This window comes from Erythranthe guttata, chromosome 8, assembly GCF_056151865.1.
Source record: "Erythranthe guttata isolate IM_541 chromosome 8, IM_541, whole genome shotgun sequence".
Taxonomy (NCBI): domain Eukaryota; kingdom Viridiplantae; phylum Streptophyta; class Magnoliopsida; order Lamiales; family Phrymaceae; genus Erythranthe; species Erythranthe guttata.
Genome location: NC_142540.1, coordinates 5,165,733 through 5,189,981, shown reverse-complemented (window position 1 = coordinate 5,189,981; position 24,249 = coordinate 5,165,733). Strand labels below are relative to the sequence as shown.

The following is a 24,249-nucleotide window of genomic DNA, read 5'->3' as shown; positions in this document are numbered from 1 at the left end:
ATTTTTGATAAACATTAATTTGGATATAGTTGGATTCATATTAGTCTTTTCGAAATAGGCTTTTACAAATAGTCGTTTTGATAACAATTGTGAAATAATGTTTTTGATAATAACAACAAACAACTATTATCCAAATGCAACTTCTAGCAAACTGATTATTATCATAAAAATAGGGATTTGCTTTTCGCGGTTGTAAAATTGCTATTCGCGGTTTATTATTAAAATATTCTATCTCTCTAGAAAAAGAAGATTTTGAAGGGAATTTGCTTAAAAATCATTCTTGTTGGTGTGATATACGAACACAGATGAGCTCATCGGATGAAGATCGTGATAGCGGATCTAACGAGGTAAAAATTCCGTCTTCTCGATCGAAAAAACTGGGAAAATTGTCCAAACGCCCAACTTGGGCGCCCAAATAAGCTGTACACGCCCAAGTTGGGCGTGCAGTTGGCAGCTCCACGCCCAATGCGGGCGCCCGACAGCCAACTGCACGCCCAACTTGGGCGTGTACAGCTTATTTGGGCGCCCGAGTTGGGCGTCTGGTTCAATTTTTTATTTTTATTTTTTAAATAAAATTTTAATGTTTTTTTCAGGACAATACGTTTAGAGTTGAAGTTGATCATACCGATTATTTTACAATAACTCAATTGTTTGACTCGGGGGACGAGTTAGTGGCTTGGGCTAGGTCCGTTGCAAGAGCTCTTTTCGTGAGATTAATTAAAAAAAGTGCCCCCAAAACAAAGAAAGTGTGTCTGACTTGTGACCTGTTCGGAGGGCCCCGAGAAAGTAACGTAGAGGCGGCCACGAAAAGGTCTGGTAGCAAAAAAATAAATTGTGGTTTTCAAATTGTCGGAGAGCAGCGGTTGGACGATAGATGGGGGCTCAGAATAGTATATGGGAAGCATAGTAATATTCCGATATACATGTCTGGGCATGAGATTAGTGCATTGAATGAAGCCGAGTCGAAGATTATCAATGATCTTTCACAAAGTCATGTGCCGCCCAAGAAGATTTTGGCTAACTTGAGACAAAATGGCTTGGGTCTCGATGCTTATTCGAAACAAATATACAATGAAAAGGCGAGATTGAGAAAATTAGCTAGGGGTGACCGTACAGTGATGCAACATTTGATTGGGTTGCTTGAGGAGCATAACTATTACAAGTGGTTCCGTACAGATGAAACGACACATGCAGTTATTGATTTGATGTGGGCTCACCCTCTATCTGTCGAATTGTTAAGTAAGTTAAGTTATACTACTTGACAGTACTTACAAAACCAATCAGTACAAATTGCCTTTGTTGGAGATTGTTGGTGTTACTCCTGTCGGATTTTTTTTTACTGTTGGAGTGGTATTTATGCGCCATGAAAATGAAGACCATTATACATGGGTGTTACAAAGGCTGAAGAGACTTTTCCCCCCCACATACTCTACCTAGTGCACTCGTGACTGATCGCGAGTTAGGGCTCTTAAAGGCGATAGAGAATGTATTTCCGTGTGCCTCATCTATTATGTCTTTGGCACATTAACATGAATGTGGGGCGTCGTGCTTCAAAGTGTTTTGGCAATAGTAGGCGTCAAGGATTTGCTTTTGTACTCGGTTCGTGGCAAACTTTGGTAACATCAGTGTGTGAAGAAGATTTCGACCGGAATTACAGAGTTTTAGTGGACGATTACGCGAATAATCCACAGTTGATTGAGTACCTCCAAGACACTTGGCTGATATACAAAGAGAAATTTGTAAAAGCATGGACGGATCTAGTTTTTCATCTCGGCAATACATCGACAAGCATGTATTTATTTATCAGTGGTTAAATACATATACTTAACTTACTGTCATATTGTTTACTGAAACATAACCTACTTTAATCATATTAGGGTGGAGAGCAACCATAGAGCATTGAAGAGATGGTTGGATTCGTCCACAGGTGGCTTTGACACATTTTGGGCACAGTATCACACACAGATTGCAGATCAACTAACGAGATTTTGGCCGAATTTGCGAAGTCAAAGCGGATTCGGGCCCAGACGATTAATGTGCCCGTATTTAAAATATTGTCCAGTGGAATTGTAACACATTCTGCACTGAAGATGTTGGACGATGAGAAGGATGAAGATATAGACAGTTGCGTCTGTTACATGAGGAAATGTCTTGGCCTCCCATGCAAACATGAAATTGACGCAAAGGTGAATGCACGACGTGGTGTGTTTTATGCGGAGGATGTCCACATTTTTTGGAGGACATGGGTTTCGGGATTCGGGCCTGGGCAAGAAGAAAGTGTTGGTTCTGTTCCCGATCACAGGTCACAAACTATTGACATGCTAGACGGGTTAATTGATGAGTTGCGTGAACGTTCAAAAATTGAGATCACGGACGTGGCATATGTCGTTTTTGAACGAATGTATCCTAGGGCAACGGAAATAAATGAGCCACCAGTACTAGACCGTCCGAGAGATAGACCGCGGAACAACTCCACGCAGAGGGATGACTCGGGGCATGAGTTGCCAATATACCCGGGCGAAGAAAATTCTAGACGAGGACGGGGACGAGGACGATCAAGAGGGAACAGAGGCCGTGGTTCATCTTCTGAGAGATCTAGTCGTGGCCGTGGTCGTTCATCGACTGTGAGTGGACCCGAAATGGGACGAATGCCCCGACCTAGTTGGTTGCGAGTGTTAGAGTAGGTGACCAACAAGCCAACATGTGGCTGTGGTCTTTCGTATTTATTATTGTAATAAACGAACCTTTATTCGTATTAATGATAAAAGACCTTGGCATTCTATATCTTTGTCCCTTTGTCACAAGCATAGATATAGTCCTTACAGTTATTACAAGTACTAGTAATTGATCGTTAGGATCGTGAGATATTTACTTAAGTATTATAACTGTTAAACGTGTTCCTAGTCAAAGGGTTACGCCACCAATGAGGATATCGGCATTTCCCATTAAGAGACTAGCACTTAGTGTATGTGTACTGCATCTCATCAGTAAACGGTATTGTGATATCGGCATGCATAAGTGGGTGCTCGTACGTTGACGAGTTCACTGAACTCCCTCACCCTAGAAATCTCTAAGTGGTTCCCAATAATCGAGTAGAGATATCTATGGTATAGTTGTATACCATTAGTCCTTATGACCTAGACATCACCGTGACTTCACTAGAGGACCAGCTGTATCGTGACCTGTCCCTAAGTTCCACCGAGGACCATCCCAAGGGCCAGTGTTCGTGCAATCCGAAATCTAGTGGGAGGTCTGTGCATTGTAGTCGGGGATTCGATCGCTAGAATAGTCTTGGATGTCCTGTGTGTTCTGAAAGTTTGTAATCATTCTAAGTCTCTGGCCAGAGCTGACTAAGTGATGATTAGAAAATTCGATTCTCTGAGTCATGCACGTAACGATTACAACACTTAGAACGATCGCACGGTCATTGAACATATAGAGAGGTCTCGATGAACCAATGCCTCTAGTTCAATCGGGACATATGAATCGAAGGGACCGTACTGTACGTTAACTATATCTGAAGGTTCTTGCAGGCACTTCATTTGTATCTAGGGAATCATGACGCGTAGTTGCTAGACGCCAATCTTGATTCGTTGGGTGATTAAAGGTGAAACGAGCTTCATCTTAATCGTAACTCTAAGGGACGAGTTTTGACCACAAAGGGTTGTGGGCCCACGGCTAGCTTACACCTGAACCATCGAGGGTCACACTGCTCGTGCACATGAGATCTTTAACTAAACGGTCAAAGGTAAAATATGTTTATCTTTGCATGATTGGAAGTCAATATGATTGGGTCCAACATTCGTAATTTGGAATTATGAATGAGAATAAGAAAATGAAAAGAATAGGCGAACATTGTAGTGGACTTTCTAAATCGGGAAGTTTCCAAATTTAGAAAGTGCACTAAACTAGGGTTCCCACTTTTGGAAAGTTGGAAATTAAGAGTTGGCACTCGTAATGACGAGGACTTTATAATGATTCCGAAAATGTAATCGTTGCAATTTTTCGGTCATTGAATTGAGAGAGACGAGCAAGTAAAAGTACTAGCGAACTTAAGTTGTTGGGCCCGGTCCAACTTAAGCCCGCTAGGGTTTTATGCAAGACACTATAAATACAAGATTTATAGGTCTTACACACACATAACACAAAACCCTAACCCTAGCCGCTCACCCTCTCTCTCACTCGGCCCTCTCTCCTCGGCCGCCGCGCCGCCGTCGCCGGAAAGTCGCCGGAATCGGCCATCCGTTGGCCGATCCCTTTCGGTACTCTTTTCCCTCTTTCTTTTCTTCCGTTATTTCTAACTATTACGTACTAGTGCCACGTGTTTAGTAGATCGAAGTATACGAGGTGAAATCCGAGAGGAGGAAGATTGAAGATCGAAGAATCGAGGAGCAGCACACGAGCCGAAGCCGCACGCAACCCCACGCGCCGCTAGAAGACCGCACGTGAGATACACGCGCCGCCGTGGCCCGTCTCGCCGCTGCTGCCGCTCCACCGCTGCTGCCCCGGATTGTACGGATTGGTTTCCGTAGCAATCTCATCTTGCTTAGCGCTCATACCTCACGCTTCAAGAGGTAAACACACGAATTCAATGTTCTTGATTCGTTTACGTTTAAACAATATATTCATGTTCGTTCTCGTATGATTTTATGTGATTACGTGAAATCGTTTTAATGTTGCGAGCATGTTATTTGGTTTAAACGCGAGCATGCTAATTGATTTAAATTCAGTTGAATTATTTAGCATGTATGTTGTTTTTAAATTTCGCTGGAAGCACAAAGGTACGCAATTAATTGATTTAAATTATCGGGCATGTGTTTATGTGTTTTAAATTGTTTAAATCACATAAAATTTTTGTTTTCCGCTGCGTACACGTGCCCGAAACCCAACAGCGAGAACTTCATTTTTGCCTCGTTCCGGAGATTGTGACCTGCACGGACGTTCAAGGGGATGGTAATTGTGGTTATCGGAGCGTGGCGTGTGCAGTCAAGAACAGTGAGGATGATTGGATGGATGTTAGATTGGATGTGTATAACTGTATTAGAAGACACGAGCTGTTCTTCAATGATTATTTCGGTGGTGGTAATTCAGTGTATCGGGTGTTGGCGACTGTCGCTTATTGGGATAACGCCCCAGCACCTCTGCAAAAGTGGATGACGATCACGGACGTGGGCGTGGTTGTAGCAACATATTACAACGCGTTGGTCTTGTCGGCTAGCACTTCGGGAAATAAGACTTATTTGCCACTTTGGGCTCCCGAAGGTGTTTCACAGTTATCTGACCAGATGACTATACTATTTCTTGAAGCAAGAAGCCACTTTGTGTATCTGAAGCTGAATGACAACTGTCCGCTTCCTCCGTTTAACTTGCAGTGGGCGAGATACAACAATTATACTGTTGCATATTTGCCAGAGGCATTGCGGGAGCGACGTGAAGCGTGGGATATTCTAACTAGTGTTTGATGTTGTTGTTGTTGTTGTTGTTGTTGTTGTTGTTGTTGTTGTTGTTGTTGTTGTTGTTGTTGTTGTTGTTGTTGTTGTTGTTGTTGTTGTTGTTGTTGTTGTTGTTGTTGTTGTTGTTGTTGTTGTTGTTGTTGTTGTTGTTGTTGTTGTTGTTGTTGTTGTTGTTGTTTTTGTTGTTGTTGTTGTTGTTGTTGTTGTTGTTGTTGTTGTTGTTGTTGTTGTTGTTGTTGTTGTTGTAGTTGTTGTTGTTGTTGTTGTTGTTGTTGTTGTTGTTGTTGTTGTTGTTGTTGTTGTTGTTGTTGTTGTTGTTGTTGTTGTTGTTGTTGTTGTTGTTGTTGTTGTTGTTGTTGTTGTTGTTGTTGTTGTTGTTGTTGTTGTTGTTGTTGTTGTTGTTGTTGTGGTGGTGGTTGTTGTGGTTGTTGTGGTGGTTGTTGTCGTTGTTGTTGTCGTTGTTGTTGTGGTTGTTGTTGTCGTTGTTGTCGTCGTTGTTGTCGTTGTTGTTGTCGTTGTTGTTGTCGTTGTTGTTGTCGTTGTTGTTGTCGTTGTTGTTGTCGTTGTTGTTGTCGTTGTTGTTGTCGTTGTTGTTGTCGTTGTTGTTGTCGTTGTTGTTGTCGTTGTTGTTGTCGTTGTTGTTGTCGTTGTTGTTGTCGTTGTTGTTGTTGTTGTTGTTGTTGTTGTTGTTGTTGTTGTTGTTGTTGTTATTCTTGTGATTATTATTATTATTATTAGGGTAAATTACACACACCCCCCTGAGGTATGCTTAAATAACTGTAAGGTCCTTGTGGTATCGATAATTACACTTAGCCCCCTGAAACGTAGTCAGAAACTCTAATGGGATAATTAATTGGATACGTTATTCCGATAGGGTTCTAACGGACTATTGGTTTCAGAAAGTGGTAAAGACAACAAAGAGCTATGGGGTGACATGGCTCCCCGAACATTCCCGAACATTTCTTAAATCACCCATAGCTCTTTGTTGTCTCCACCACTTTCTGAAACCAATAGTCCGTTAGAACCCTATCGGAATAACGTATCCAATTCATTATCCCATTAGAGTTTATGACTACGTTTCAGGGGGCTAAGTGTAATTATCGATACCACAGGGACCTTACAGTTATTTAAGCATACCTCAGGGGGGTGTGTGTAATTTACCCTTATTATTATTACCTTATTAAAAAAAAAAAAACATGAACAAGTTCAAATTAAAACACAAATCAAATCAAAAACAAAAAACATGAACAAGTCCAAATAAAAAACACAAAACATCAACAAGTCCAAATAAAAAACACAAAACATCAACAAGTCCAAATCAAAGCAAAAAACATCAACATGTCAAAATTATCCGAAAACATCAACACCAAAGAAGTTCGAATAATAAAAAAATAAAATATAAACACCTATGTATCTCTCGTCCGACGTCTGCGCTAAGAATGTCGCATATGTGAGTATCATGCGTCTTGTTCGTCAGAAGCATTAGGACGATCCAACTATAGATACTCGGCGAATGGGGCGCACATGTCATGGATCGTCCTGAAAAAGTCATCGGGAATCTCGAGAATGCGTACTGTGAACTTTCCGTGATTTGTAAATCGCCACACCCAACGATCTTCTGCAAGTACGCTGCCGATAGGGACCTCGAGAATGCGTTCTTTGTCCACGGACCAAAGATATTTATCAATACAACCTAGGTCCCATGAGTGTGAGATTGGGTCCATAAGATCCGACACCTTATCCGGGAATGGAGAGTGGATCGGTCTCTTAGTAAAGACCTTGAGTTGACCATTATCCAAGAGCCACGGATCCGCCCAAATAGAAGTCGATAGACCATTTCCGATTCTCTTCCGCATCCCAGACCGTACATAATCCCGAACCAACCAAATACTTCGCCGCGTAGCGGAGGGTCGCCCACCAAGATCAGCCAAAAGAAACTCACCATTGGGAAAGTATTTCGCTTTCATAATTCGAGTCAACAAAAGATTAGGCTGAGTCATTAACCTCCACGCTTGTTTTGAGAGCATAGTTATATTGAAGCTCAACAAATCACAAAATCCGAGCCCGCCAGAATCTTTAGCCGTGCACATCTTTTTCCAAGCAATCCACGCCATTTTCCACGTCTTTTCGTTCCCCCACCAGTACCGCTGAATTGCCATATCCATTTCCCGAATGAGCCCACGAGGAAGTAGAAAACAACCCATGATGTAAGATGGAATAGCTTGAAGGACCGCCTTGATTAAAACTTCTTTGCCAGCCTTTGAAAGATTTTTCTCACCCCACCCGTTAATTTTCGCCCAGATTCGGTCCCGAAGAAAGTCAAAAATTTCCTTCTTTGTTTTTCCCATTGACGTCGGCATCCCCAAGTACCTATTATGCCTCTCTACAACCTCGAAGCCAAGAATTCCGTGGATAGCATCCTTTGTAGCTGCATTCATTGAAGGACTAAATGTCATCGTCGACTTTTCGTAATTGATTTCTTGCCCAGATGCCCTAGCGTATTTATTCAAAATATCGTTCAGTGTAGTCGCCCCACCTCGGTTGCTTTGCAGAAGATGAGAATGTCATCTGCGAAACAAAGATTTGAGACTATCGGAGCTGAAGGTGCAACTTTAATTCCTTGTAATTCACCTTCTCTACACGCCTGTTGAATCATGGAAATAAGACCCTCTGCGCAGCAAATGAAAAGATATGGTGATAGAGGATCGCCTTGGCGAAGACCTCTAGACGGAAGAAGAGATCCGAACTGCGATCCATTAAACATAAAAGCATATGAGACAGTTGTAACACACATCATAGTAATTTCAACAAAGTGGTGAGGGAGGCCAAAACGACATAAAATTCTTTTCAAAAAAGACCATTCAATCCGATCGTAAGCTTTACTAATGTCCAACTTAATTTCCATATAATTCGTTTTACCACTAGATTTTGATTTTATATAGTGATTAATCTCATAAGCTACTAAAACATTATCAGAAATAAGTCTGGAAGGAACAAAAGTTGATTGTGTAGGAGAGATCAAGCAACCAAGGATAGTTTTAAGACGATTGGCAAGGACCTTTGAGCCGCATTTATACACAACATTACATAAGCTAATGGGTCTATATTTGGTCATTTTCTCTGGATTTTTGACCTTAGGAATTAGAACAATGAAGGTGGAGTTAAGGGCAGGAGGAAGTTTTTTATTGTTCAAAAAATCCAAGACACAAGCTAAGACATCAGAGCCTAGAATATGCCAATACTTAGTATAGAATAAAACAGGCATTCCATCGGGGCCGGGAGATTTGAGGGGAGCCATCTGAGAAATGGCTCGAATTACCTCGTCAGCAGAAAATGGTTTGAAAAGATTGTGGTAGTCATCTTCGGAAACTCTCCCCTCTATGTGCTCCAACACCTCGTCAATGTCGACATCCCTTGGCTGGGTGGATGCAATAATCTGCTCGAAATATTCCGAGACAACACGTTCAATATCCCCAATATTCTCCTGCCAACATCCCGAACTATCTCGAATCATGTGAACCAAATTTCTCTTGTTACCGGTTGTAGCTTTGGCATGAAAAAATTTCGTATTGCGATCACCTTCCCGAATCCACTGAACCCTACTCCTTTGACGCCAATACATATCATTCTCCTCATAGAGCCTCTCCAGCTCAGTCTTAAGAGTTCTTATTTCCCTCGCCTTATCTTCTGATCTCTCACCACATTGAAGCTCATTAATTTTTTTATGGATGAGTTCAATTTTCCTTCTAGGCTGGTGAATTGTGTCCTTACTCCATGCAATTAAAGCCACTCGACAATCATCATTTTTTCTGGAGCAGGTCTTCTATAAGATCCGAACATGTGTGGGAATCCCACCTTTGCCGAATAATCTCCTCACACTCTTCTCTTGTAATCCACATTGCCTCAAATCTGAAAGGGCGTTTCGCTCTAGAGGGTGCAGGAGATAATCTCTTTGACGCGGTAAGTAGGATCGGGGCGTGGTCAGAGCCGGAATATGCAAGATGCTCCACCCGAGAATGGGGGAAGAAATCGAACCATTCTTTGGTACCGCAAACCCGATCCAATCTACATCTAACAGTGAAGGGCGAGACTTGGTTATTAGACCAAGTATATGGTAATCCCTCGAATCCAATTTCACTAAGATTGCAAAAATCCAAAGCTGCCCGAAATGCTTCGATTTGGTTTGGCCGCCGCTGGTTTCCCTGTTCCTTGTTAGCATTGGTCAAAATCTCATTAAAATCCCCATCGACGATCCATGGAATATTACTTTGTCCCCTAAGATTACGAAGCAGCTCCCAAGAAAGGTGGCGACGAGACAGATCTGGATAGCCGTAGAAACCGGTAACCCTCCATTTTTATTTGATTCTACGCACACCACCTCCGTATCAATATGGTTATTGGAAAAATTTATCAGGTTAACGTTTAAATCTTTCTTCCATAATATTGCCAACCCCCCGAACGACCAATTTTATCAACTGTGAATCCAAATAAATTCCATTTGTTTTTCAACTTGTCAATCAACTGTGGAGTCGCTCTCGTTTCTGAGAGAAACATCAAATTGGGGTTTCTACGTCGGAGAATCTCTCCGAGCACATGAATTGTCAAAGGAACCCCGATCCCTTGACAATTCCAGAATAAGCAATTCATTGCGATCGGCGAGACTGCTCCGCAGTCTCCGCCGTTGAGCTGAGATCTTCGTCTCTAAGCATAAGAAGTTGTTTTTTGCCTTGCCTATTACAGTTAGTCTCCAACAAGTCTTCCGCCTTTTTCTTTTTGCTCTTCCTTGAGATCGAAATGTTCTTACGAGTAGCAAGTGACGTGCCTTCAAATGGCTGGATTTGAACTGTATGGTTTACCAAGTTTGCTTCATCCATCCTCACCAGACCACTATTCTCTTTACCACCAATCACCATCTGGTGAACGTTAAAGCACCTTGGTTGGGATGAGAATTCGAATATGTTTGCTCCTCGTAGTGATGCTTGAGGTTTTGCCCCTGTGTGTTTTGAACCTGGTATGTCTGCCGGCTGAAGAGGGAGTCGTGTGTATCCGCCTAGATTTAGTGTCGTAGCTCTTAACCAACTGCCATATGGTAAGTCATCTCCGGGGTCAACAAAGTTGTCGTCGTATCTAAGGGGACATTTATTCTCTCCATGTCCAAGGATTCCGCATAAAAAACAAATATTCGGGAGCCTTTCATAGGTAAAAGGTATCCACACCTTCGTTCCGTTGCCACCGTGCAAAAACATACATTTCAAGCTGACTCTCACATCAATTTTAACCTTGATTCTGACGAATTGGTTCAGATCCAATTTTTTTGTAGCGAGGCTTTCAATGAAAACGCCAATCTTTTTCCCTATTAGAGAAGCAACTTCCACTGTTCTCTGTTGTATGGGAATCCGGTGTAGGCGGACCACCATAGGCAAGAGGTTAACTTCAATGTTTGTTGGGTCTTCTCCCGGATCCAGATCTTGCAGCACCAATGCGTTCTTATCCATGAGCCATGGGCACCCCGACAAGGCATGTTTATGGTCTAGATGGTGTTCAAATTGAAGCACAAATCTGTTCGATCCTAACGAAATAAACTCACACCCTTTAACAGGTTGAATGAGACGAAAAAGGTTTGCCTTGATAGTGTGGGAAGAAAATTATTTTGTCGTAACGATTCTTCCAACGAGTCGGAATTCAAACCCAGAACCTCTAGGTTCATTCGACGGTAGACTAACAATAACGCCTTCTTCCTTATCTGTTGTCGGAGAAAATTTTCGAGCAAGGTTCTCTGCAAGACCGTCCATCGCATCATATGAGAGGGATGCCGAGAGAGAGCACAAAGAGAAAGAGAGGGACCGTCGATGCCACCCAGATGAAGGATCTGCAAGGAATAGTATGGAGCGGGATATAATAGGGTTAATTTTAAAAATGGTTCTATTAGATATAACCCCCTTAGACATTCAAATAATAGGGGTAGACCCAAACTTAAATTTGTCATTATGATAAAAACACAAACTTTTCTAAATTACATAAGTACCCTCAATCAAATCCCACAAATCCCGTTACTTTACCTTTTGAATAATATCAAATCCCTCTCTATTTTCCCGTTAAAACACTATCCCCACAAAACCACTATCAAAATCTGCAAATGTCCCAAAGAAAACCAGAAATTTATACACCGGCGATTGACGATTTTCTGCACTCCGAAATCCCTCCCTATTTTCCCGCCGGGTTCGCCGCTTCCACCTCCGACCACCACCACCTCCGTCACCGTTGTCGCCGGTGGCCAACGACGATAACAATGATATTGGCCATAAGCAACACCTCCACCATCGCCTAGTCCTCCACCACCACCACCACATCCGACCACCTCCACCTCTAAGACCGCAAAAAACGACCAAGACCTCCGCCGCTCCCGCCTCCAAGGTCGTAACAATCAATTTAGGAGTGATATCGTCGTTGGCCGCCGTCACTACTCCAATCTAGGGTTACTCAAATCTAGGATTACTCAAATCTAGGGTTTTGATAATTCTTCGGCCCATAGTTGATTTACAAGATGCATAGTCGAATTACATCTGTATTAATAGACTATCCCATATCATTTAATAGACTATCCCACTGGTATAATTTGACTATGGATCTCGTTAATCGACTATGGGCCGAAGAATCATCAAAACCCTAGATTTGAGAAGTGACGGCGGCGGATTTGTGTTTTGAAATTAATAGACTATCTCATATCATTTAATAGACTATCCCATGTATCTAATTCGACTATGGGTTTAGTTATTTGACTATTGGGCCGAAGAATCAACAAAATCCTAGATCTGATAAGTGATGGCGGCGGATTTGTGTTTTAATATTGTTAGACTATCCCATATCATGTAATAGACTATCTCATTGATCTAATTCGACTATGGATCTCGTTAATCGACTATGGATCCCGTATTATTCAACCACATAGTATATTAATAATTTCAATATAGTACATTAATCTGCTATGATAGTATATTACGGTTATAGTAGTGATATGAAATTGTGTTACAAACAATATACCACTGAAATGACAAGAACATTGAGAACAAAACCAACGTAAAGTATTCCAACATAACCAATAAAATAGTACATTAATAATCTCATAATTTCAATCTAGGGTTTTGATAAAATACATAAAACACATCATAACACCATCAAACCAATATGTCGAGTTAAAAAACTCTAGTACATTAATAATCTCATAATAGTATAATAAAATGATAATTAATGGTAGTATCATACGGTATTCATAATAGTATACTACTGTATTACAACAGTTTAACACTTAACCGAAGTTACCGAGCCATTACATCGTAAACACCTCTTTATAGCAACCAACCCACCAAACCTCAACAAAATCCGTACGAAATTCGCCATCGAAAAAACCTAAAATCATGAAACAAAATTAAAAATGCAGAATACTAAAAAATGATTAAATAGACTGCAAATACATTTGAATGACAATACATTAATATCATCAAAAATAAACTTAAAATGCAAAATCCATACACTAAATTAAAAAAGACTACGAAATATATTTTAATGTACTACCGAGCACACTAAAATTGACTGTTGTAAACAAATAAACCAACTATCAATATGGATCAAACTCATGAACTCGACCACAACAGACATTTATGTCGATTATTGCATAAACCAACTACGACGCTCAAATAAAACAACTCTGGTCCGACTGCGTGAACCATCCTCTTCTAACTCTGTGAATCCTCTTCCTAACAAACATCATCAGCCAAAAATAACGATGTATATGTGACGACGTAATTTTGTTAAAAAATGTTCTACTTAATAGAATCAAGTATCAACACAACTCTTAAAAATGTCTAACCACCGTACACGACAACCTTGGACATACAGCGAAAATAAAAAACGAAAAAAAAACGCATTCATACCCGCTTAACAACGTACAACAATGAACGCTCAAATCCGATCCTATTTCCACGCCGGTGAAAAAATCTTCAAAGACGATAGAAAAACGATGAAACGCTGGAGAAAATCTTCAAAACAGATTGTACACGATTTGATAGAAACGGCCAATAAACTCACGTAAATTTATTCCGTGATTTTAGGCAACGTATCAGCAAATCTCATATCACGTAGTTAAGGAAATAAATGCCGTTCAAAAATAAAACAGGGGTATTAAAGGGAAATTATATAATATATTTTGCCAAGTTGGCAAATTTGGGTATATCTCAAAAAGGGAAAAATTAATTGGATCTACCTCATTAGAAAATATGAACAAGGGGGTTATCCCTAATAACTTTAAAAAATGAGTTATAGCAGCCGACAAACCCTAATAAAATCAAAGTCTGTAAAAGGCAAATCATGCAAAAAAGTGTTAAAGTAAATTATACGATCGGATCCTCTGATGGATTTGAAAGGAAAAAGAAAAAAGATAAATGGAGAAGATACGATTGCCGGAAATGTCAGCCGAGGAAGATCGCCTCTCACAAGGAGAGAAACATCGCCTCTCACAAGGAGAGAAAACCAAATTACAATGTTAATAATTACTTGTAACAACGTCAAACAAACCATGTACTAAAACCCTAAGAGCACTCTCCAATCTGCTCGATATGCTGATACAATCTGGTTTTACTCTAGCCCCTTGTCAACGAATAAAGATGATTCGAACAAGTATGTGATGTATGCTCGTACCCATCTTACATTCGGTCGAAGCGGTGGAACGGTATCCGTATAGCGCCAGCAAATCCTTTAATTGAGGGCCGCCATTGAACCACCAATTCTCCAGCTGTAGAATGTCGAGACTGAATGCCATCACACCAGACACGATCGCCAAGCTCTTCTCCATATCAATGTAAGGGTGATGTCCAATAACTCGCAACCCCATGATATAATGTCCATCATGGAGTGCAATCGTCATCTCCCCAGACGACATATGAAAGATGTTGGTGTTCGGTTGTCACCTCACTACGAAAGCCTTTATTAGTGGATTATTGTGATGAGGGAGTACACCATGTCGCAATTGGTTCAAGCATGTAACTTCCAACAATGCAACGGCACGAGAATTAGACGGGCCAAACCAGCCATCCATAGCTTTCGTACGGGATTGCAATTTCATCATGTCTGCGGCTATATGCAATACTAATTTCACTTGTACAATACCAAATTAAAGAAAGATTCCATTTTATTAAGATTAAATAACAAGTATACCCATAAATTAAATTGACTTTTGTTTGCTCATGTAAGACCAAATAACAAATAATGAAAAAAAAAACCAAAACAAAAAGAAGAAAACAAAGAAAACGTGAAATTAAAAAAACCCAGCCCCGCTCCCTTGTGAAAACCTACCCTACGCCCAAGCTCCACCACCGCCACCGCAGCAGGTATTTATGAACTTTGTTTGAAAATTTCGAAAAGGGTTATCTTAATTCGATAAATTAATCCATAGTTTTATTATGTTAAATGACATTAAGAAGCTTCCGTTGATGAATTGTTGTTTCGAAGGCAGATTTTTGATTTGTTTTTCTTCATTTTCATTCAACCTGCACTACTAGAAAAATGGCTTGTTACTACGAATTTTTTTACTACGCCAAAATACCGTAAATAGTAGTTTATTACTACAGGAATGTTATTGTAGTTAATGATTGTTCCAAAAAAAATATTTATTACTACGGAGGGTTTAGCGTAGCAAAAGCGTGAATAAAACGAAGTCGTTTTGTTTGTTGCTACGGAGTTTTTTGTAGTAAATATTGAGTTTATACTACAGTACTTTACCCGTAGTAAAAGAATTATTTTTTTTAGTAAAAACTAAAATGAATTAGTAAATACTTAATAAAAAGGGTCTATTAGATATAACCCCCTTAAACATTCAAATAATAGGGGTAGACCCAAATTTAAATTTGCCATTTTGATAAAAGCCCAAGCTTTTCGTAATTACATAATTACCCTCAATCAAATCCCACAAATCCCGTTACTTTACCTTTTTTAAATTAATAGACTATCTCATATCTTTTAATAGACTATCCCATGTATCTAATTCGACTATGGGTTTAATTAATTGACTATTGGAAAAATAATAATATATATGGAAACTGAATAATATGTTTGTTTGAAATACTAATCAATTAGGGTAATTTTCCTTATTATATGAAAACGATTAGGGTAAATAATAATATATATGAAGAAATAATAATATATATGGAAAGTGAATAATATGTTTGTTATACTAATCAATTAGGGTAATTTTCCTTATATCATGTAATAGACTATCTTATTGATCTAATTCGACTATGGATCTCGTTAATAGACTATGGATCCCGTATTATTCAATCACATAGTATATTAATAATTTCAATATAGTACATTAATCTGCTATGATAGTATATTACGGTTATAGTATTGATATGAAATTGTGTTACAAACAATATACCACTGAAATGACAAGAACATTGAGAACAACACCAACGTAAGTATTCCACATAACCAATAAAATAGTACATTAATAATCTCATAATTTCAATCTAGGGTTTTGATAAAATACATAAAACACATCATAACACAATAAAACCAATATGTCGAGTTAAAAAACTCTAGTACATTAATAATCTCATAATAGTATAATAAAATGATAATGGTAGTATCATATGGTATTCATAATATTATACTACTGTATTACAACGGTTTAACACTTAACCGAAGTTACCGAGCCATTACATCGACACCTCTTTATAGCAACCAACCCAGCAAACCTCAACAAAATCCGTACGAAATTCGCCATCGAAAAAACCTAAAATCATGAAACAAAATTAAAAATGCAGAATACTAAAAAATAATTAAATAGACTGCAAATACATTTGAATGATAATACATTAATATCATCAAAAATAAACTTAAAATGCAAAATTCATACGCTAAATTAAAAAAGACTACGAACTATATTTTAATGTACTACCCAGCACACTTAAATCGGCTGTTATAAACAAATAAACCAACTATCGATCGGGATAAAAACATGAACTCGACCAAAGCGGACAATTATTCCGATTATTGCATAAACCAACTACGAAGCTCATATAAAACAACTCTGGTCCGATCTGCGTGAACCATCCTCTTCTAACTCTGTCAATCCTTTTCCAAACAAACATCATCGGCAAAAAAAAACGATATATATATGACGGAATAATTTTGTTAAAAAACGTTCTACTTAATAGAATCAAGTATCAACACAACTCTTAAAAATGTCTAACCACCATACACGACAATCATGGACATTGAGCAAAAAATAAAAACGAATAACGCATTCATATCCGCTTAACAACGTCCAACAACAAACGCTCAAAAATCGATCCTATTTCCACGACGGTGCAGAAATCTTCAATGACGATAAAACCCGCTGGAACGATGAAGAGAATCTTCAAAAAATATTGTACACGATTTGATATAACGGCCAATGATCTCACGTAAATTTATTCCGTGATTTTAGGCAACGTATCAGCAAATCTCGAATCACGTATTAAGGGAAATAAATGCCGTTTAATAATAAAACAGGGGTATTAAAGGGAAATTATATAATATATTTTGCCAAGTTGGCAAAATTGGGTGTATCTCAAAAAGGAGAAAAAAAAATTGAATCTACCTCATTAGAAAATATCAACAAGGGGGTTTTCCCTAATAAACCCTAATAAAAATGGTTTCTTCAAAATTGCCCAAATCCCTAAACCATAAAATCCGACGGCCCCTTCACGGCTTCACCCATCTCTCTCTTGATCCGCCATAGCCAATCGGTTGCCCATTTGAGCAGATGTTTTGTTGTCTTCAATTGCCGATGGATGTTCTTCGTTTCTAGATTATCTATTCTTCGTTGCATAAGTGACCGTTCGATTCAAGCATGCCTTGCGGAAGATCGCTCAAAATCTTCGAAAAACAAAAATAAGGTAGCTTTTACTCATAAATCTGATACATTCTTGTAGTATTGGACATCTTCTTCAGTTTAATGGTATGAATTGATGTTTATATTAGTAAATTTACTGATATACATTGTCTTCTTCAAACACCCATTTGTTCTCGTAAGTTTAGATGAAAAAAATTAGGGATATGTTTCTAGATTTTCTGTTTGGTTTTGGTTTTGGTGTTAATTTGTTGTTCTTCATTTTCTAGTGGACAATTTACCCCAATTTACTGTTTTATTAGATGTTAAACTTGATAAATTTTGGAATTTCAGTTCAAACAAGGGAAAAAAAGTAAGCCACCATTAGTTTTAAATTTTGGTTTTAGTCATCTTCTTGACTTCGTCTTGTGACTTTCTCTTGTGATTTAGCTGGAAACTGGAGCTCCGGATTTGGGGTTTTCAAAGTGGTTTGACAGGTTAAGCAAACAAGGTTTGTGGTATTTTTTCGATTTCGTAGGACAACTCCATTTGTTGTTTTAATTATTACTTTATCTGCTCTATGTTTATGTGAGAAGAACAGTGCTCTGAATGGATTCTTATTTGTTGAAATATTTGATTCCTCACTGTTTCAAGGATGGGTTTAGTTGTTGGATGAAATGCCGTAAACATGTTGTATTAGATTACGTGAATTTAATCTAATCTTGTCTATAAAGTGGCATGTTCTATTTTAACTTTTGAGACGCTTTAGAGTGAGATAAATGCTAACTTCATTGCCATTCGTCTCATAGTGTCAGTTCAAACTAGGTTATGACATTTTTTCGGAGCATACATATTGTAACCCACTCTGTTTTTTCTGCTAAGAAGTGTCGAATATTGTCTCCATGCATTTCTGTTTGTTTGAGTCTCATTTTCTTTACAAATGTATGCCAATTGTAATGATTTCTTAAGTAGGATTTTAAGACACGAGTTGGTGTTTCGTTTGATAATGGAAAATATGCAATTACAAGGACCAATTATATAATCCCAATTCTTTTGAATTAACTTTGTGCAGAGAAAGAGACAGCTGATAGAAAAAAAAAATAGTGAGCAAATGGCATCCAACAACAAATAGTACATTTGGGTGACATTACAAAATTCATTCTAAATCAGAAGGTAGGTGTTTGCTTAAAGCCATCGCATCCTAATTGTCGGACGATGATCAGTTTAGAGATGCCACTTCCCACAAGGTAATACATAATAATCATGAGTCTTTCAACTTACCTTAATTTGTGTTATAACTCTCTATTTATTAGTTCTTGCAGCTTCTGTTTCTTCATTTTTTCATTTTTTTCTTTTGCAGGAGTGTCAAATTAGGAGGGAAAATACTCATGGAGAAACTATTTGTTGTAACAATGTGTGGGCCTTGTTTGATGAGCTCCCTATGCCTCGTTTGATTGTGAAAATCACGCCTTTTCCTGCGGGTCCATTTGCAGAAAACGATTACTCGAAAGCTGAAATATTGAAGTTTCTCAAAGAAAGAAACTGAAATAGAGAGATTATGTGACAAATTCGTAGGTGAAGAAATTACTAGCTGCTAGGGATCTTGCGGTATGACCGAATAATCCCTTTTCTATCTTTCGTTGGTTGTTTTCTTATATAGTAATTATCTAAACATGTTACTTAAGGGTAATCTAGACGGATCAACTATGAGATAAATTCTCATTTGGAACATATCTTGTTGAGCAAAAAACAGTGTTTAGACAATATTAAGTTGCATTATTATCTACTTATCCCCAAAAAAAGAAAGTTAGAGTGCGTTTGGATGGAGGAATTTTTCCAAATGTGTTGTAACTATAGGATTTTTCGCATGTCACCTTAAATTAGTACCAATTACTTAGATCCATTGGTTGTTTCTTTTTGGTTCAAAATGTGATGCCATCTGTTCTAGCTGGCAAAATTGAGAAGTGGTTGTTGCACTATGTTTTTGTAGATCAATGTTATTTATGTTTATCTTATAGTTTTCTTCCAACTCTAATTATTATTCCCATTTATGTTAATCGTTTAAGAAGAAGAACGAATTATTGTTTATGTTTTTATTTTCTTTGCATAACCCAATACTCGTGAATTGTCTTAAAGGGTCAAGAGTATGGAGAATAAAAGAATTTATAGAAAAGATTTCATGAGTGTATGAGGAAAGAGAATCATAACAGTTAGGAAGAACCACCCAGGCGATGTGCACCAACAAGGTGGGCACAATAGTTGCAAAAGCTTAAAGACGGCCAATAGAGGAAACAAAAAATATTGCAGCAAATGAATGAAGAATTGGTTTATAACAGTTAATCTTGGTTAGTTTTGGACAAGGGTAACATAATAAGCTTTCTCAAAATTTAATTTGTATAAAGATTCATTGAAAGATGTATATTGTATGATTTTAAGATATGATATTTTTTGGATTTTATGATCATTTAATTATATATGACTTGGTATTGAATATATTTCAGATATGTAATTATATATTTTAGGTTTATTGCTAGAAATAACTTTTGAAGTATATAAATTCTAGTATTTGCTACAAATAAAAGTTGTATAAAAAATATATTTTTGACTACGGGAGGTGGTTGTAGCAAAAGGTAGGGTTTGGATGCAAAATAGGACAACCTTTTTGCTACAGAATATGCCGTATCAAATAGTCATGTATTTGTAACAACTCAATGGTCGTAGTAAATGCTAGTTGTTCTGTAGTAAAAAAATATTTGCTACGATAATTTTCTGTAGCAAATTTTTTGTCACGCTCGTATTCACTACGGAGAAAAATTCGTAGCAAATTCCTAGCAAAAAGTCTTTTACTACAAAAAGTGGACTATTCGCTACGGATTTGAGTGGTAGCGAAAAACTTTTTTTCTACTAGTGCTGCAAATGTCGTTTTTTAAAGGGAAAATTCGACATTTGCAGATCGATTTTGTATGAACATATGTCTATTTTTATGAAAATTTCTCGACATCTTAAAGATATCGATTTATTATGTTTAATTATAGGGGTAATGGCAAATAGGCCCATGACAAGGGCACTTAATTAAAAGAGGGACATCCAACTTTTTTGTCTTTCAAATAAATCCACCCCATTCAAACTTATTTGCAAATAAGGAAAATCCTTTTATATATACCAAAATTACACCCAATTCATTGAAACCCAATTCAACTCCAATTTCATGATTTACACTCCAATTTAGCCTAATTTCATCAATTAACCAATTTTAACCCAAAATTCAATTTGACCCCAATTTTAACCCTAATTCTTATCAATTCCACCAATTGTGCTCTAACTTCCTTAATATTACACATTGACCCCGGATTTAAACAAATATATTACATTAACCCCCCAATTTTTTTTTTCAGAAAATATATATTTTTTTTCTGAAATGTTTTTTTTTTCCGGCCAGATTCCGGCGTTGACCGCCGGAGACCGCCAGTCTCCGGCGTTGACTTTTTTTTTTTTTTTTTTTATAATTCTGTTTTTTCTTAAATATTTTTTTTTAATTAATATTACTGTCTTGGCTGCTAAATTACTGTCTTCAACAACTAAATTACTGTCTACAACAGTAATTTAACTGTCTTAGACAATAATATTAATAATATTATTGTTCGGAAAAATAATATTCATAATATTACTGTCCCAAACAGTAATATTACTGTCTGAGACAGTAATTTAGTAGCTAAAACAGTAATATTAATTAAAATATTTTTTTCTTCTAAGAAAAAAAAAAAAAAGTCAACGCCGGAGACCGGCGGAAAAAAATTCAGGAAAAAAAAAAGTTTTCGAAAAAAAAAAGTCAACGCCGGAATCTGGACATTTCAGAAAAAAAATTATTTTCTGAAAAAAAAAAGTTTTGGGGGTTAATGTGATATATTTGTTTAAATCCGGGGTCAATGTGTAATATTAAGGAAGTTAGATCATAATGGGTGTAATTGATAAGAATTATATTATTGAGGGTATTTTAGACTAAAGACACGGGGATGAGCTTAATTGAGAGACTGTTTTTTTTTGGACCAAAATGCATTTAAGTCCCATATGATGGGCCTTTTTGCCATTTGCCCTTAATTATATTTCGGTATGGTACGACTTTACCATGGCAAATTGGCAATGACAGTGGTAAAGTCAATACTCGATAGGGTGTTCAGTTGGCAGGAGCTGTTGGGTAATAAACACCACCCCAATTATACTTCAACACTATGGAAGCGAGGGGTATTTAAAGTCAAATCGCAATCCCAAAACCAAAGGGCGGGAAAATCAAAATCCCCAAATCGCATGCCCATTTTTAAATTGGAATACGGATTCACAACCAGTGCCACGAACAACAGTACCTACTGAAAGAGCACCTTCCGAATGGCAGGCGGCGGCGGGCGGCCGTTAAGGGTGCTGAACGTGGCGGAGAAGCCGTCGGTGGCTAAAGCGGTGTCCGGTATCCTCTCGAAGAATCCATCAAGCGGAGGGCTGAGGGTGAGAGAAGGCCGGTCCAGATACAACAAAATCTTCGAATTCAACTACGCCATTCAGAACCAGCAATTTCAAATGTCGTTCACTTCCGTCACCGGACATCTCATGGAGCTCGAGTTCGAGGATCGTTATCGCAAGTGGCACTCATGTGACCCCGTCGATCTCTACCACGCCCCCGTCAGGAAACACGTACCGCAGGTAATTTACTATTTTTTTTCTTCAAAGGTTATATCTCGCGCATGTGTTTGTTCGGTCTGGGTATTAGATGCAGTGCGTCCATGAGTTCATAGCAAAGTATGCAGTAAAGGCAAGGCCTTGAGTTCCGGGGTGGATTTATGTACATATTCATTTCTGGTTAATTCATTTTTTTTTGTATACCGGCTTGTAATTTTATACCTTCGACGTTTTTATGTGTCTTCAGAGAGTGATGTAGTGGCGAAGAGTAAATTATGCTAAGTATGAGTTGTAGCCTCGTGCTCGGGGAAAATTATATATTTGTTCCAAAGTCTCTATCTTTATATTAATAATGACCGGTGTGGATTTTCTGCCCAGAAAATAATCTTTTTCAAAAATGATATTTAAGTTAGTTTAGGAAGGGTCATTATCTGATGATTCTGGATGCTTCCTTAACAGCTGTCTTTTTCGAGGGACTGATGATAATTGTTTTGAGAATTTTTGACTCATTCCCTCCTATGGTTCTCAAGTGAAAGTTGATTCTGAAGAAACAGGATTGACCCTGGCTAACTTTGTTTTTGATGATATAAGAGAATGTTTATGCTGATTTACGTGTTCGGGGAATTTGGTATAGATATCTGTTTGGAGAGGGGCCATGAATATAGAATAATGTTACTGTAATGGATTTTATAGTTTCACTCTGAGAATGATTGAACTGAAATAATTTATGAATCCTTTTTTTTTTCCTTAATGTAGGACAAATCGGACATCGAAAAGACACTGGAGGAAGAAGCTAGAAAGTGTCAATGGCTTATCCTGTGGCTTGATTGCGATAGAGAAGGAGAAAATATAGCATTTGAGGTGGTAGAAGCTTGCCTACGAACGAATCGTAATCTCAACATCTGGAGAGCTCGTTTCTCTGCCCTAATTGATAGGTTTCAATTGTTGGATGATATTCTATACTTGTTTATACTGATTTCTCTTTCCATCTATATTTGCTTACATACTACAATAAAATTTGGGATGCTCAGGGAAATTCATGATGCAGTGCAGCACCTTGTTCGGCCTAATCAATTGTTTGCCGATGCTGTAGATGTTCGACAAGTGAGTACTGAAAGATCACTGGTTTTAATTAGTTGAATAGTTATCTCCAAATATTCATTATTACCTAAAATATATTAGTGTATGCTATAACAATGTTGGCTGTAAAATTTGGAGACCTTCAAAAGAACTTGTACTGGATTGCCGTTGGGCTCCTGATTACAGATTTTTGTTCTATATCTGTAAAGTCAGTTAAATTAATTGGTAATACTATGCAGGAAATAGATCTTTGGATAGGAGCTTCTTTCACCCGGTTTCAGACTATGCTTCTGAAAGATGCATTTGTTCTTGATTTCGCTACTGAGGAAAGAAATGTTATTTTAAGCTATGGTCCTTGCCAGGTGAGCCACACCCTCATTCATTCATTCATCAACTAATAGATATGAATGAGAAGTTTAAACAGTCTATTATGTTTCCTTGACATTCTTGTATCTTACATATCAACTCTTGTTGACTGTGCGAAGTTTGCACTTTACTGATACTTTTGTTTTTGCTTATCATGATTTTTGCAGTTCCCTACTCTTAGGGTTTGTTGTAGAGAGGTTCTGGGAAATCCAATCACATGAACCCGAAGAGTTCTGGACAATTAACTGTACCCATAATTCAGAAGAAGGCACCGCTACATTTAGCTGGATGTAACCATCATTACCTTGCCATCAAATTTAATTACAATATTAACTGAAGCTAATGGCTCTGTCACCTTGCAGGCGAGGGCATTTGTTTGATTACACATGTGCAACGATAATATATGAAATGTGTGTCCTGGAATCCAATGCAACCGTGAGTCTCTATGAAGCACACTAATTTCGAGAGAATAAACACATTACCATTGGCAGGTGTTGTACTTAGTACTTACGGTTTCTCACCTTCAGGTAACAAATGTAAGAAACCAGGAGAAGCCTAGGTATCCTCCTCATCCTTTGAGTACAATAGAGCTTGAAAAGCGTGCTTCACGTTACTTCAGAATGAGTTCAGAGCAGACCATGAATGTCCATATTATTCTCATGTTTCATATTTTAGTTGATTTCATTGACGTGGCAACTTGGTTTTTATACATCTTCTTTGGTTTTGACGCATCTCGCTTTTGTTGTACTTATAAATTTTATTCATCTAAATAGTTTGAAACTATAGTACCGACATAACCATTTTTTAAATGTGCAA

The 24,249-nt window shown here is 38.0% G+C and overlaps 2 protein-coding genes, 1 long non-coding RNA gene and 1 pseudogene across 4 annotated transcripts; all 4 read left to right on the top strand.

Annotated features, from left to right (window-relative positions):
* Positions 1-305: 305 nt before the first annotated feature.
* LOC148768363 (uncharacterized) lies at positions 306-1,262 on the top strand. The gene is made up of 2 exons (XM_088821125.1): positions 306-347; positions 594-1,262. The coding sequence occupies exons 1-2, from the start codon at positions 306-308 to the stop codon at positions 1,260-1,262; spliced, it is 711 nt and encodes a 236-aa protein (XP_088677251.1).
* A 222-nt stretch (positions 1,263-1,484) lies between these two features.
* On the top strand, positions 1,485-5,462 carry LOC148768362 (uncharacterized). Its single transcript, XM_088821123.1, has 4 exons — positions 1,485-1,792; positions 1,878-1,952; positions 2,063-2,624; positions 4,893-5,462. Exons 1-4 carry the CDS (start codon positions 1,485-1,487, stop codon positions 5,460-5,462), a joined length of 1,515 nt encoding a protein of 504 aa, XP_088677249.1.
* An 11,694-nt stretch (positions 5,463-17,156) lies between these two features.
* Positions 17,157-19,812, top strand: LOC105976920 (uncharacterized). Its single transcript, XR_001174515.2, has 5 exons — positions 17,157-17,386; positions 17,770-17,830; positions 18,392-18,566; positions 18,680-18,927; positions 19,456-19,812. It is a non-coding gene; the product is annotated as an uncharacterized LOC105976920 (long non-coding RNA).
* Positions 19,813-21,158: 1,346 nt separating this feature from the next.
* LOC105976845 (DNA topoisomerase 3-alpha-like) lies at positions 21,159-24,249 on the top strand (annotated as a pseudogene). The gene is made up of 7 exons (XR_016033084.1): positions 21,159-22,011; positions 22,744-22,922; positions 23,019-23,091; positions 23,307-23,429; positions 23,601-23,723; positions 23,796-23,868; positions 23,961-24,249. The product of XR_016033084.1 is annotated as a DNA topoisomerase 3-alpha-like (transcript).

Excerpts from the sequence above, each read along its gene's own strand:
- LOC148768363 (XM_088821125.1), top strand. The coding sequence starts at position 306 with ATGAGCTCATCGGATGAAGATCGTGATAGCGGATCTAACGAG. Across the intron at positions 348-593 it reads GTGATAGCGGATCTAACGAG|GACAATACGTTTAGAGTTGA; the intron begins GTAAAAATTCCG and ends TGTTTTTTTCAG.
- LOC148768362 (XM_088821123.1), top strand. The coding sequence starts at position 1,485 with ATGTATTTCCGTGTGCCTCATCTATTATGTCTTTGGCACATTAACATG. Across the intron at positions 1,793-1,877 it reads GGCAATACATCGACAAGCAT|GGTGGAGAGCAACCATAGAG; the intron begins GTATTTATTTAT and ends TAATCATATTAG. Across the intron at positions 1,953-2,062 it reads TTTGACACATTTTGGGCACA|TGGAATTGTAACACATTCTG; the intron begins GTATCACACACA and ends AATATTGTCCAG.